This window comes from Nothobranchius furzeri, chromosome 15 (genome assembly GCF_043380555.1).
Source record: "Nothobranchius furzeri strain GRZ-AD chromosome 15, NfurGRZ-RIMD1, whole genome shotgun sequence".
Taxonomy (NCBI): Eukaryota; Metazoa; Chordata; class Actinopteri; order Cyprinodontiformes; family Nothobranchiidae; genus Nothobranchius; species Nothobranchius furzeri.
This window is the reverse complement of record NC_091755.1, coordinates 27,456,495-27,470,550: the sequence shown is the minus strand read 5'-3', so window position 1 is coordinate 27,470,550 and position 14,056 is coordinate 27,456,495. Positions and strand designations below refer to the sequence as shown.

The 14,056-nt window shown below is 40.3% G+C and overlaps 1 protein-coding gene across 8 annotated transcripts in view; it reads left to right on the top strand.

The window, feature by feature from the left end:
- The window catches only part of scn8aa (sodium channel, voltage gated, type VIII, alpha subunit a), a 47,757-nt gene that overhangs the window by 8,352 nt on the left and 25,349 nt on the right, over positions 1-14,056 (top strand). For 3 of the 8 annotated variants that reach the window (XM_070545137.1, XM_070545132.1, XM_070545134.1), the window contains exons 4-14: positions 553-642; positions 2,066-2,194; positions 2,948-3,039; positions 7,703-7,924; positions 8,156-8,219; positions 8,597-8,738; positions 10,054-10,257; positions 10,349-10,630; positions 11,275-11,589; positions 13,068-13,203; positions 13,442-13,680. In XM_070545137.1, the coding sequence (XP_070401238.1) occupies positions 553-642; positions 2,066-2,194; positions 2,948-3,039; positions 7,703-7,924; positions 8,156-8,219; positions 8,597-8,738; positions 10,054-10,257; positions 10,349-10,630; positions 11,275-11,589; positions 13,068-13,203; positions 13,442-13,680 (1,915 nt within the window). Of the gene's footprint in view, positions 1-552; positions 643-2,065; positions 2,195-2,650; positions 2,743-2,947; positions 3,040-7,702; positions 7,925-8,155; positions 8,220-8,596; positions 8,739-10,053; positions 10,258-10,348; positions 10,631-11,274; positions 11,590-13,067; positions 13,204-13,441; positions 13,681-14,056 lie in introns of all 8 variants that reach the window. The other 5 variants (XM_070545138.1, XM_070545135.1, XM_070545139.1 and 2 more) reach the window with 3 other exon arrangements.

Below are 14,056 nucleotides of genomic sequence, written 5' to 3'. Positions count from 1 at the left end.
GAAAAAGCTAACAGCTAGCCTTTAAATTAGCTTTTGGAACAGTTAACAGCTATTACCAAAAAGCAGTGTTGTTAGCCAACACACAAAGATGTTAAGCGTGGTTTCTGGTCAGCAGGGGGCTCCAAAGTGCTGTCTATTGTGAAGTAGCTCAAGTTTCAGGCTCAAGAAACAGTAAAACCAGTTGAAAACAATAACTTCAAACAATTAGTTATCTCATGTACTGGTGAGCAGTAAAATGTGTTCTCAGCATTTGACCCATCCCCTAGTGGAGCAGTTAGCTGCAGACAGGGCTGCGCTTGGGAACTATTTGATGGTTTTAGGGTTACTTTAAATTAGGTAATACAGTTATTATATTAGTTAGTAATATACAGTGTATTGTATTTTACACTTTACATTTAATCATTTAAGTTTAGTGGAAACAATTGTCATTACTTGGTCAAATAAATTCAACATTTAATTTCTTAGAGTGTATGCTAACTTGATCAGAAACTGTACATTTGTGTGTTTTTATTTAGTTTCTTCATGAATCCTATTCTCCTTAACTCACTTCACTCTTTTCAGCATGATCATTATGTGTACTATTTTGACCAACTGTATATTCATGACGTTTAGTGATCCTCCCGAGTGGTCAAAACAAGTAGAGTGAGTACATTTTCAGTATTATTGCTCAGTATTACACTGTGTTTAAGGCATAACACTAGCATATTATTGTCTTTGACGTACATAACTGTTTTGTTGTCTTAAAAAAATATCAATAATAGCCTATATCTTGTTTAGAGATTTATTTGCAATAATTGTGTCATAAACAGTTGTAATAACTTTTATTTTTGCTTATAAAACTGTGTATTTTCTTGCTACATCAGCCACTGCTGTTGCAGTTGTTTTAAAAAAGAGCAAACTTGGATTCCTTTTTGAACATCTTAGGTGTGTTCTTGCTGTGTCTTTCTAAATCCATGCTTTCGTTCTTTTTTAAACACAGAAACAGTTTTGTTTACCTGTTTGTAGCTACAGTTTCGCCGACGGCTGCCGGCTTCTTCAGGCTGACACTGATGGTGGCGCGTCACTTCCTTCTCCGTTTATCTGCGGGCAGCAGAGGACGTTGTCGCCCTCTACTGCCCGCTCTCCCCTCTCCGACGATGCAGTCCCATGCGTGGTCCAGCGTGTAAACTCCGTCGTCCCTATTCATGGTCCCACATCCACGTCTCCTTATCTCGATTGCTTCCTTGATCCATCTTTTGTATTTTTGTTGTTCGGTGGTTATGATCCGTGTGCTGTCCCAGTCCATTATATGGTTTTCTCTTAAGCAATGATCTGTTACGGCTGACATTTTTATTGTACTTTCTGCTTCTTCTTTTGATGCTCTTGTGTGTTTACGATTTGCCTCTTTCTCGCACTCCTTTCTGTGTTCTATTGTCCGTGTATTGAGTTGGCGTCCGGTTTCTCCTATGTATGTTTTATTGCATATTTTGCATGGGAGTCATCTACGAAATCCCATGCAAAATATGCAATAAAACATACATAGGAGAAACCGGACGCCAACTCAATACACGGACAATAGAACACAGAAAGGAGTGCGAGAAAGAGGCAAATCGTAAACACACAAGAGCATCAAAAGAAGAAGCAGAAAGTACAATAAAAAAGTCAGCCGTAACAGATCATTGCTTAAGAGAAAACCATATAATGGACTGGGACAGCACACGGATCATAACCACCGAACAACAAAAATACAAAAGATGGATCAAGGAAGCAATCAAGATAAGGAGAAGTGGATTTGGGACCATGAATAGGGACGACGGAGTTTACACGCTGGACCACGCATGGGGCTGCATCGTCGGAGAGGGGAGAGCGGGCAGTAGAGGGCGACAACGTCCTCTGCTGCCCGCAGATAAACGGAGAAGGAAGTGACGCGCCACCATCAGTGTCAGCCTGAAGAAGCCGGCAGCCGTCGGCGAAACTGTAGCTGCAAACAGGTAAACAAAACTGTTTCTGTGTTTAAAAAAGAACGAAAGCATGAAACTTGGATTCCGTCCTGGGAAGTGATTTTGCAAACGCTTTTGTCTTTCAGGTACACGTTCACAGGAATTTATACATTTGAGTCTCTTGTAAAAATCACCGCTCGTGGATTCTGTATAGACAACTTTACATTCCTAAGAGATCCATGGAACTGGCTGGATTTCATGGTGATTTCGATGGCGTAAGTATTGTACTTGTGACCGTGAATACTGTTAATGAAATTGTGCCGTTTTAATAGCGAAAACGAGTAGAGAAGTTAACATTTCTGAGTTTTTCTTGTCTGTCTGATGACCCATCTTCCGCGTCTCCTCCACATATCTGACTTCTGTGATCTTTCTCTTTGGGAACTGAAGCCGGTCTCCATTCGGTATTTTGCGGACAGCCTGTCAATACCCACACTTCAGCTTCATTCATCAGAGTTATCCTCTCGCCATCCAACTGTCCTCAACTATCTCATGAAGGGCCTCCCATTTCCCCCTTTTCCCTTTGGATAGTTTATACCAGAGCTACCTGCCGCCATTGATGTAAAACACATTTCATCGATCAGTCACAAAGCCCACCTGTGTGTGAATTCGTATTTTCATCTTATCTCTGCATGTAAATAATGCGCTGTTGTAACTGTGGTTTGATCCTGCAGGTATATAACAGAGTTTGTAAACCTAGGCAATGTCTCAGCTCTGCGCACGTTCAGGGTGTTGAGGGCATTGAAAACAATTTCTGTAATTCCAGGTAAGACAGGATGGGGCGAAGGTTGGTGGGGGCGGGGTCGGTGTTAGGTGTGTGTGTCTTTCTTTCCTTTACCTTCCACCCTTCTCCTCAGTGGACAGGCTCTGTGAGTGGCGTCGTTTCCTCCTGGTTCGGTGGTGTTGTGCTCTTGGCGTGTGTGGTATTTGTCATCGTGTTTGTTCTGTGTGTGATCCTTCCCCTATTTCAGATATATAACAGAGTTTGTGGACCTGGGCAATGTATCTGCGCTGAGAACGTTCAGAGTTCTCCGAGCATTGAAAACTATCTCTGTCATTCCAGGTGAGACTCAGTTTAAACACTAAGGCTGATCCTCTCACCCTTTCATTTTCTACTCACTATTATTCTGATTAAAGTTATGATTTAAGCAGCAACGAAAAAAAATTGGAGACAGCCATTTTTTGATTTATTTTTCCTCCAAAAAAGATCAAAAATGGTACTGATACATTTTTGATAGGCTTTGCAGTCTCCTCTAAGGCTATCCAAAGTGTCTGCTCTCTCATTAAGGCTTGTCTCCAAGGCAGCTGTGTTTCTCTTAAGCGGAACCCTGATGAACAAGACTTGTAGGTCTTAGGATCACAAAACATTAAAAAGCAAGCGTTCTTTCCTAACTTCAAAACTTCGGACATGCTTAACATGAAAAAGATACTTTACACTCTAAAAAAATTTAATGTTGAATCTACTCAACCAAGTTATGTCAACTGGTTCCAGCTAGTTGCTTAAGTGTAAAGAGTAATATCCATTTTTATTCATTATGTTAAATCTTACAAGCTTTCAAATGATAGTTTTCTCATTTGAATTTATATTTTTAATATTCTGTGACACATTGCTTTGCCGTCCTTCTTCATCATTTTTTCAGCTTTTTCATCAAATTTGGTATAAACACATTTAGCTCATTCAAAGCTTGCTGATAATGTTTATTTTGTATCGATATCTTTGATATTTTTCATGATGTCAAACTTTTTCTGTGAAAAAATTGCTAAAAATGTGTCCTAAAAAGTAGCGATAGTAGGCAAGTGGGCGTAGCCTAATCAGCATTCAAACAGCATTTCTGCAAGAAATGTAATTTAAGCAGGACTCTTTGCATTTAAGCAACATGGTTTAGTAGAATCAGTTGACATAACTTGGTGAAGTAAATTGTATATTTCATTTTTACAGCATAGTTTCCATTGAAAAGACAATTCGTAATCTTAAAGCTGCTTTATAATAGTCTGCATTTGTGTTATATCTGCAACTTTCTAAATTATAATTGCTTCAAGCAGCTAGCTTGACTCTCCTGCTGTCTATTGCAGGTCGATTAATCTAATTAACTCAGTCAGTTACTCAGTTATAGAGGTTGGACGTCTTCTGTTGCACAGACACAGCAGACTTTACTCTGAACTCATCTTCAAACCTCTCTGATCAGCAAACTCTCCCCAGTGTTGTCTTTATCCATTACAATGCACTAAAGGTCAAACTGAGGCCAAATGAAGTTGGTTATTCTATAATGCGTTGTTGATGTAAGCAATACTAATGCACTAAGAGTTGAGTATTTTAAATCAGATGTTTATTAAACTAATACATCTAAACTATACGTCATGTTAAACAGGGTTCCGTTTAAGAATTAGCTTGACCCACTCTTTTTTACTAGCTTTCCTCACCAGCCCTTCTCTGTTGCAAGAAAATTCATTTGTACAGTTTTCTTAATGGACTAAAGACAGAAATACGTTTAGCAGAGATACATATTTGTCAAATTATAGATGTCCCACAGAAGAAAAACTAATGTGTTTAGCTATAACCTTTGATTATAAACTGATTTGGAATAAAAGTATTCCTGTTAACAGAAACAAAAACTAACCTGATGTTTTGTAGAATATGAGAAACTGCAGTTTTAAGAGAGATCCCACAGAATTCACTTATTCTAAACGTGTGAAGACTGCCAAGCCTAGTTTGTGAACATATCTCTTACGCTGCATGATGCTTTTCGGTCACTTGCTTCTCTAATATTAAGATTATCAAGAGCTTGGCTGATAAATGGCATTGAAAGTTTGATTTGCCCTCTTTTTGTTTTCAGTTCTGTTTTCCTTCTTTTATTGGAATGAAATATTACTCCAAAAGGTTACGACGTGTTTACCCAACAGAGGTTGGGGAAGAAGAGATGGTGGCACAGATGTTGTGATTAGCCAAAAAACAAACATGGCAAAGATGTCACTCAGACACTTTTAAAGTAATGAGACAATTGTTGAGGAAAATGAGAGGGAGCCGATGAATCACCTTGAGAATGATGGTTTATTGTGTTAAATGTTGATGCCTCTTGTGTATTTGGATACAACTACTGCAAGCAGCTTAGCATAAAGACTTGAGACACTGTGCTGTCTTCTCACCAAAGATGTAGTATGGCCCAGATTATCAGCCTTTCTTTTTGGAGGGGCAGGAACAGGCTGTTTAAGAGGTGTTTTATTTTAGGAAGCAGAATGAAAAACATTATGGTAACGCTTGTACCCCAAATACTAAGTATTTACACGGTAATTACTCAGTAAGTTAAAGTGTATTATTGTGTAATTAAAGTGCATAATTGTAAAGTGTAATTATTGTGTAAAGCAGTATTTACTGGGAATGATTCATAAAAACAAAAATGAGAAATGAACCTGAGTTACATGGTAATAACTGTTTAAGAAATCAGAAACAATAATACACTTTAACTTACTATGTAATTACCATGTAAGTTCTTAGTAATTATTGGGGACTGTAAAAGGAAGCATTACCAATATTATTTCAATAGTACACAAGAGTTGCTGGCCTGTTAAACAGATTGTATTTATTTTTAAGTGTTGGTTTCAGCAAACAGTAAATATGACTAAGACAATGTTAGTGTAAGTGTGTGTTTTAAATATGGAAACTAAAGTAAATGTTTTAAAATGTTTAAAACTTGACAAAAGTTGTCTTAGAAACTGGTTACAGTATCAGTCCTGGGCACACTCTCCTGCATCAAATGAAAACCTCCATCCCCACACAATAAAATCTAATGACTCAAACATGTGCTTAGGGGGTATCCTGCATCAAATGAAAACCTCCATCCCCACACAATAAAATCTAATGACTCAAACATGTGCTTAGGGGGTAGGGAGGAGGGGTATTCATATGTAGTTTCAGCTAGTTAAGAAACAATAGACAGCTACAATTTATAAGCTTGTCCCTCCCATGTTCCAGTCAGAATTGACAAAGCTAAATGTCTTCAAGAAACCAAAGAAGTCCAGTTGCCTTCATTTGAACCCATGTGGATTATGCTGACAATATGCTTATGCTTATTATTACTATGCGATACAATACAAACATGCTTAAAAAGCTAAATAATTATGTGCAAAAAGAAAATGCTTGCCCACATATTTACTTTTATACATTTATGACATTTTAGTCAAGTTTTTGTAACAACTATGCCAGAAATGTAACTTCAGCAAAGGATTTTCCTTTAATGTCAGTTTCTGGAAATTATTTCAAGACCTTCTGTGTAGCTTTTAGTGACCCACAGTTGGGTCCCGACCCCAACTTTTGGGAACCACTGCTTAGGTTATGAAGTGCTTAATCATGGTTGATGTTTTGTCCTTATTTCCAGTCTTTATGCTAAGCTGGCCTGCTGCAGTATGTGTCAGGTACAACCTGTCTCCATACATGTAATAACAGATAGAGTTTACCAAAACAAAAGCAAATTGAATCATTTTCTCTCATTTCCAAAGAACAACATAATTTACGCTTTTTGCCTGGATCTCAGGACAAGATATATATGTTTTTTATTTTTCTTGACTAAATCAACTTTCTTCATGGGATCTTCTCATGTATATCACCAATCTAGATGAGCTTTGTTTGTTCTAACTGACCCTGCCAAGCTAAATGTGCTTTACTAACATAGCCTGCACATGTCAGCCTGAATTCCAAGTCTAATCTATAACAAAAGATTGCATGTGCCGCCGGTGAAGCCCCTAAAAGGCTGAACAGAAAAAGGGGTGCGGGTCATCTTGCATTCATATTCGAGTTCCTGTGGATCCGTGGGTCGAGGATGCCTGTTTAGAAGGTAAAGTTACTTTGTCTGTAGTGAAGCTGTAGGTCAGACAGACTGGGGAGTCAGTGAGTTCCTAATGATGGTTTGAGACAGTGCCTGCACCGGCACTAGCATTGGATTGCTCCTGTTCAGCCTTGGAGTTTAAATGACCTGCATGTGGTTTCCCCCCCCCCCCCCCCTGCCTGTGCCTCTGCCCTGTCTCATGGCCCCTCGTTGTGCTGCTGTGCTCTCTTCCTTATGGATTTCCTTTCACTACTGTGCAGCCTTCCCCCTCTTTTCCCACTTTGTTCCTTATTGGCAGTGAAGACAATTTGAAGTTTGAAATATTTCATGTGTCATCTAAAGAGAGAGTGGAAAGGCTCCTAAATATTTCTTGTTTGTTGTTTATTGAAATGTTCTCTGTGTATTCAGTTATTTTTGGTGCAAAACATATCATGTTCCTTATGCATAAATTGACCAATTTTGGCAGTTACATTTTTAATTCAGCATTTTACATTTTTGAAGAATGCAGTTACATTAATTAATAATTTATAACAATTAATTTAAACAGTTTTTCAAAAGTTGACAAAAATTTAAATAAACAACAAGAGTTAGATAAAAATACAACTTAATTCTCAGGAGTTTACAGGAGTTTCACCTTCATGGTTTGTGTATGTGTGTGTGTGCGTGTGTGTGTGCACGTGCGTGTGTGTGTGCGTGTGTGTGTGTGTGTGTTTGCTTGCGTGTGGGTGTGTGTGTGCGTGCTTGTGCATGCGTTTGTGTGTGCGTGTGTGTGCGCGTGTGTGTGTGCGTGTGTGTGTTTACGTGTGTTTGCGTGCGTGTGCGTGTGTGTGCGCGCGCGTGTGTGTGTGCGTGTGTGTGTGTGTGCGTGTGTGTGTGTTTGCATGTCTGTGTGTGGCTGATCTCCAGGCCTGAAGACCATCGTTGGCGCCCTGATCCAGTCTGTGAAGAAGCTCTCGGATGTGATGATCCTGACCGTCTTCTGCTTGAGCGTCTTTGCCCTGATTGGTCTCCAGCTCTTCATGGGCAACCTGCGCCAAAAGTGTGTGGTGTGGCCAATCAACCTCAACGAAACGTACCTGAACAACGGCAGCAAGGGCTTTGACTGGAATGAGTACATCAACAACGAAAGTAAGTTGAGGCGCGGTTGTGCCACTGGTGACCTGGTAGGGTTGTGGGAGGATGAGTCAGTCCGTATGCTGGAGTGAGAAAACAATATGTCGTTTTGGTAAAAAAATGACTTGGATTGAAATGAAAACCTCTGAAATGAGCATGTGAGCAAAACTCCTATCAGGAGATTCAAAAAATAAACAAGTGCCACTGCGAGTGAGTGAAATGACTCATTTAGACTTTTTTCTTCAGCCAATTTCTACTTCCTGCCTGGCCAACTGGATGCTCTTCTCTGTGGGAACAGTTCAGACTCTGGGTAAGATGCTCTTATATCGTTCCTCCTTCCCTCTCTCTCTCTCTCTCTCTCTCTCTCTCTCTCTCTCTCTCTCTCTCTCTCTCTCTCTCTCTCTCTCTCTCTCTCTCTCTCTCTCTCTCTCTCTCTCTCTCTCTCTCTCTCTCTCTCTCTCTCTCTCTCTCTCTCTCTCTCTCTCTCTCTCTCTCTCTCTCTCTCTCTCTCTCTCTCTCTCTCTCTCTCTCTCTCTCTCTCTCTCTCTCTCTCTCTCTCTCTCTCTCTCTCTCTCTCTCTCTCTCTCTCTCTCTCTCTCTCTCTCTCTCTCTCTCTCTCTCTCTCTCTCTCTCTCTCTCTCTCTCTCTCTCTCTCTCTCTCTCTCTCTCTCTCTCTCTCTCTCTCAGCAACTGCCCAGAGGGCTACACATGCATGAAAGCTGGGAGGAATCCAAACTACAACTACACCAGCTTTGACAGTTTTGGCTGGGCCTTCCTGGCACTCTTCCGACTCATGACACAGGATTTCTGGGAAAACCTTTACATGCTGGTTAGACAGTTGTGATAACAGTTTGAGATTGCTTTTACAATTTGCATGAAAAAATAAATAAATGCACTGATTTTGTGACACATTCAAAGTAACGATTAAAGTGGGGATTTGTAGCTTTATTCTATAGAATGATCAAAAAATGGAAGTGAACCTGGAATATTTTTGTAACACTGTAGCCATTTTGTTGATTGTAGTTTAGTTTACTTTTGAAGTTGTTAATAAGCAGTAAATGCAGTATGCATGTATACAACAATCAAATTTTCAAGCCTGAATATACAACAAATAGCAAATAATGCAAAAATCTGATGTTAGTTAGTAAATTATAACATTTCTACCAAAACTGATAAAAAATCAGTAGGTTTGGATATTTTAAAGCCATATTATGTAACTTTTTCATATTTTAAATAATTTTCTTGAGTTGGTATGTGCTAAAGTGACTCTATATAGGTTAATAAAATGTCACTCAGACCCCACCTCTGTGGCTGCACTTGCAACTTCAGAGTGCTGGTCCATTCCCTGTTGGATTTAGTAATGTGGAACTTACATGCCAGCACCGGAGTCTGCTTCCAGCACGTTTCCTGCATGTTTTAGATCATGAACACAGCTGATTTGTTTGATTTATTGATGAACCGCCCCGTAGACACTAATAAAGGCTGAGGAGACATTTCAGCATTTAGATTAAGGTGTTAAAAAGACGAAAGCACAGCGAGGAGATACAGAACACCAGAAAGTGCTAAAAGCAAGCCAGACTGCCTATTATTGCTTTAATGTTTTATATTTCATTCTGGATCCTTAAGTTCAAGGCATTGTTTACTAAAAAATAAAAGAAAAATAAAACCCATTAAAAATATGCTATTTCTTTCAGATAAATGGTTTAGTGTTCCTTGGATGCTCAGAAGTAAAACGCTGAGTCATTCTACTGATTTCACCAGGTTCACAAAAGTCTGCGGTCTATTCTTTCTTAAACACATTCAGATTTATTTGTCTTTGCTATTAAATTTGGCCAAATTTGAGCTGCAATCATAACTGATGCTTGGGGTAAATTCACATTTCTGTCTGAGGAACTCTTGTTTGACTTTTAGATGGAAGAACAAACATCTCTGAGAGAGAAAACTTAAATAAACAAGCCTAGAATATTTATTGTCTTCATAAATCAGTGATAATTTTTTTTAATTAATCAAAACAAAACTATAGAAATGGATTCAGGTTGTAGGTTCCTAATTTAAATCATTTTTACTGTGTTTTAACATTCAGATCCTGAGAGTTGAGCAGTGATGTGTCAGACGACACATCTAATTTTTCTGACTCCTTGCAGACGCTGAGAGCAGCAGGGAAGACCTACATGATCTTCTTTGTCTTGGTGATCTTTGTGGGCTCGTTCTACTTGGTGAATCTGATTCTGGCTGTGGTCGCCATGGCGTATGAAGAGCAGAACCAAGCCACCATGGAAGAGGCTGCTCAAAAGGAGGAAGAGTTCAAGGCTATGCTGGAGCAGCTGAAGAAGCAGCAAGAAGAGCAGGTCGGTTAGAACTTTACTGGAAATCATTTTATCTGCTGAATTCTTTATTGTGTGGATGGATGGTTTGCTCACAACATGTGTTTGTTGATAGACTGCCCCCCCTGCAACCTCTGCTGGCACTGTGTCAGAAGATGCAGTAGAGGATGATGGAGGAGGGCGTCTGTCTGTCAGCTCCTCTGAGATGTCAAAGCTCAGCTCAAAGAGTGCCAAAGAGCGCCGCAACCGTAAAAAGAAGTGGCGCCAGAAGGAGCAGGAGAAGGAGAAGGGCGACAGCGAGAAGTTTGTCAAGTCAGAGTCGGATGACGGCAGCAAGAGGAGCCGCTTCCGTTTCCCTGACAACCGCCTGGGTCGAAAGTCTTCCATTATGAACCAGGTGAGACAAAAGGACTTTGTTGCATCGTGAAATCATACCACTCACCTACAAACTCCTATGTTAATGTCCAAACATTTACAACCATGAAAAAAATTACCTCAGACACTTGGGCGTTAATTTGAGAAAAAGTCAAACTAAAGTTTTATTCCAAATGAAATAGAAAATATTTGTTGTTTTAAAAACCTGCAGAGCTCAATGAACATGATGCTTTGGGTTCTATTTGTTAGATTTCCTGCAGAAAGTAAAAGTAATCTTAGCCACTGTAGAAAAAGTCTGAAGTTAAGGTGTGTGATGCTTGGTGTTGACTGTTATAATTAGGGATAGTTTCATCTCTATTAATAGGACACAGATGGCAGGAAACCATTTGGCAGCAGGGGTGGTGTTTGTATGTTTTCGGGCAGCTAAATGTAGAAAATCTCACTTCTAGAGACGATAGTGAACATAGATATAGACGAACATGTCTAGGTTCTGGACTATTCACCTCAAAGAAATAAATGTTTCAAAGGGAACACTTCTGCTGCCCCGTTTGTGTCTCACTCCTCTAATATTGTGTTTTATGGATTTGGATCATTTTATTCATTTCTGAGGAGCATTCAAGGCTGAACCTTCCTCCTAAACATTTCTATCATCCTTCTCTCCCTCAGTCCCTTCTCAGCATTCCTGGTTCGCCCTTCCTCTCCCGCCACAACAGCAAAAGCAGCATCTTTAGTTTCAAGGGCCGCAGTAAGGACATGGGCTCCGAGACGGAATTTGCTGATGACGAGCACAGTACGGTGGAGGAGTGCGAGGAGCGGCGCGGCTCCCTCTTCAGCCCCTACCGGCGGAACAGCTACACCGGCTTCCACGGCAAGAGGAACAGCACCGTGGATTGCAATGGAGTGGTGTCACTCATCGGCCCCGGGCCCGGTGGACGCCTTCTGCCTGAGGTGAAAATAGATAAGGCAGCTTCTGACGACAGTGTAAGGAAGTCAATGAGTAGACCTATCTAGGCATGGCCCCCCTCTCGTCCGTTACGTTTCTTTCCGGCTCTGTTTCTTCAACTCTGTCATCTTTGCAAGTTCGTATGTATCTCTTGGCTAAGCGCTCGTGCCTCCCCTCCCCCAGCCCCCCTACAGTGTATGCTGCCCTCTGACAATAGGCAAAGAATGGAGAAATATAACATCATTACTGTGATTATACCACATACCCAACGATGCTATTAAGTGTTAGCGAAACTGGGTCTGTCAATGACTTCCAGTCAGTTGTGTTGCTTGAATTTGAGAAATGAATGTTTTTGAATATATTCTGATCAAACTGAATCAGACATTAATCATCTTCTTCACGATACATTTTGACACTTTGATCACATTTTAGTTAAAATTGAACACATTTTTTTAATGCACAGAATGGCATCAGGTTTCTGTTTGTTAGCAAAAACCACATAATAACGTGTTAACGTGCTTCAGTGTGTTGATGTGTTCCTCCAGGCATCCAGGTCCTCTGCTGTGTGTGGGTAGATCTACAGTAAGAGGCGGAGGACATGGGGGACCAGCACTGTAGAGCTAAAGACCATTTTTATCTGCTTCCCTAGCTTTTTCTATACTATTCCAGAGCAGATACACACATAGCACACACTTAAACCATCCTCATAGGTTTTCATAAAAAATCTACTCTAAGAAACAGTGGAGGGCTGCTGTCCTTGTTTGTCTTTACCTTTCTCTGTTTTCCAAACTCTCCCTGGTCAACAGTAGAAACTTAGTTGGGTCTCATTCTAGTTAGCATGGTAGAATTAGACGTCAATTAGAAAAAAGAAGCATGATATACGTAGATGCATAGACACATGGCAATGCTAGCTGTAAGTTTCCTCTCCTCTTTGACTTGGAGCATGCTCGTGCATGACAACTGGACTGATCTGAACCTTCTGCCTTCATCTGATCTCTTGATTTAATGGTTGCAATATAAGTTATATGTTTTCAAAGTAAGAATCTTAATTAGCATATAATTTCAAGTGACATGGAAATGACCAGAATTGGGAGACACTTTTAAAGAGAAACAAATCTATATATAACATAGTGATTATATTGCAATGGCAGCAAAGCCTCCATTATTGCATGACATGACTGAAAATGCAATCATGCAGAAGTGGTTCTCTCTGCACCAAATCTCACATTTACTCTCTAATTGGTCTGAGCAATTATATTCAAACATAATTAGGTCAAGTAGCCCACTGCTCCCTCTATGGCTGAGACCTGCATGGATTTACAGCACACACACATTTTCTTTGAAACCAGCATTCAGATAGAAAAGGTTGAAACAAGCTCAGCCTCAAATCAGATCTTTTAACTATTTTTTCCTACCAATGCTGCTGTGCACTTCCCTCCGCCGGCCACCGGTGGTGATGTGGGATGGGGTTCATGTCCTCTCCATGGGTGCTTGATTCTTCCTCTCCTCCTGACAGCCAACTACTGAGGTTGAGGTGAAGAAGAAGCTGTCGGGCTCCCTGATGGTGTCTGTGGACCAGCTCAATACCTCCTTTGGGCGGAAAGAGCGGGCCAACAGTGTCATGAGCGCCATTACCAACACACTAGCGGAGGGTACTGCCACTTTAACCCAGCTATTTAACCTGCTCTTTCTCATTGTTCTTTAACTAGGGCTGCACTCGGTTGACTACTTTGACATGGATTTCCTGCTTATCTGCTTTGCAAATCAAACAGTACCAGATACATACAATGCATACAATTTTTACATCATATTATACCATTGCATGGATGCAGTATGCTCTAGCATGTACTTATGCTTGGTTTTAATATATGATCCGCGCTATGTCTTCAGAACTGGAGGAGTCTCAGCGCAAGTGTCCACCGTGCTGGTATAAGTTTTCTAACACATTCCTGATTTGGGAATGCTCCCCTGTATGGATTAAGATCAAGGAGATTGTAAACCTGATAGTCATGGATCCCTTCGTGGACTTGGCCATCACTATCTGTATCGTCCTCAACACCCTTTTCATGGCCATGGAGCACTATCCTATGACGTCTGACTTTGAGGACATGCTATCTGTAGGAAATCTGGTGAGTAGAAATGTTCATGCTTTTTAAAAACCTTTTTATCTGTTTCACCCATAAAAAGTCTTTTCAATGTCTTCTCAGCAGCTCATAGAGTTGCTATTTTTGGACCATAATTGGCAGCATCTTTCATTATCTATTCAGAGTTGAAAGAGAAGAAGGGGGAGGACAAAAAATCTGTCTTAGACCACCTGCAGTTTCTTTGGATTTTTCTGTTGTTCACATGCGTGCATGTATTTTTTGTATTCTGCTTCATGCAAATAGCAGATGTTTACTGCAGTGAGACCAGGCTTGTCTTTATGCTGGTTGGCTGACCGGTGGGAGGTCTGCATTAACATTTCATGGAGCCTGATTGATGAGTTGTACTAAAATGGTTTCCAAA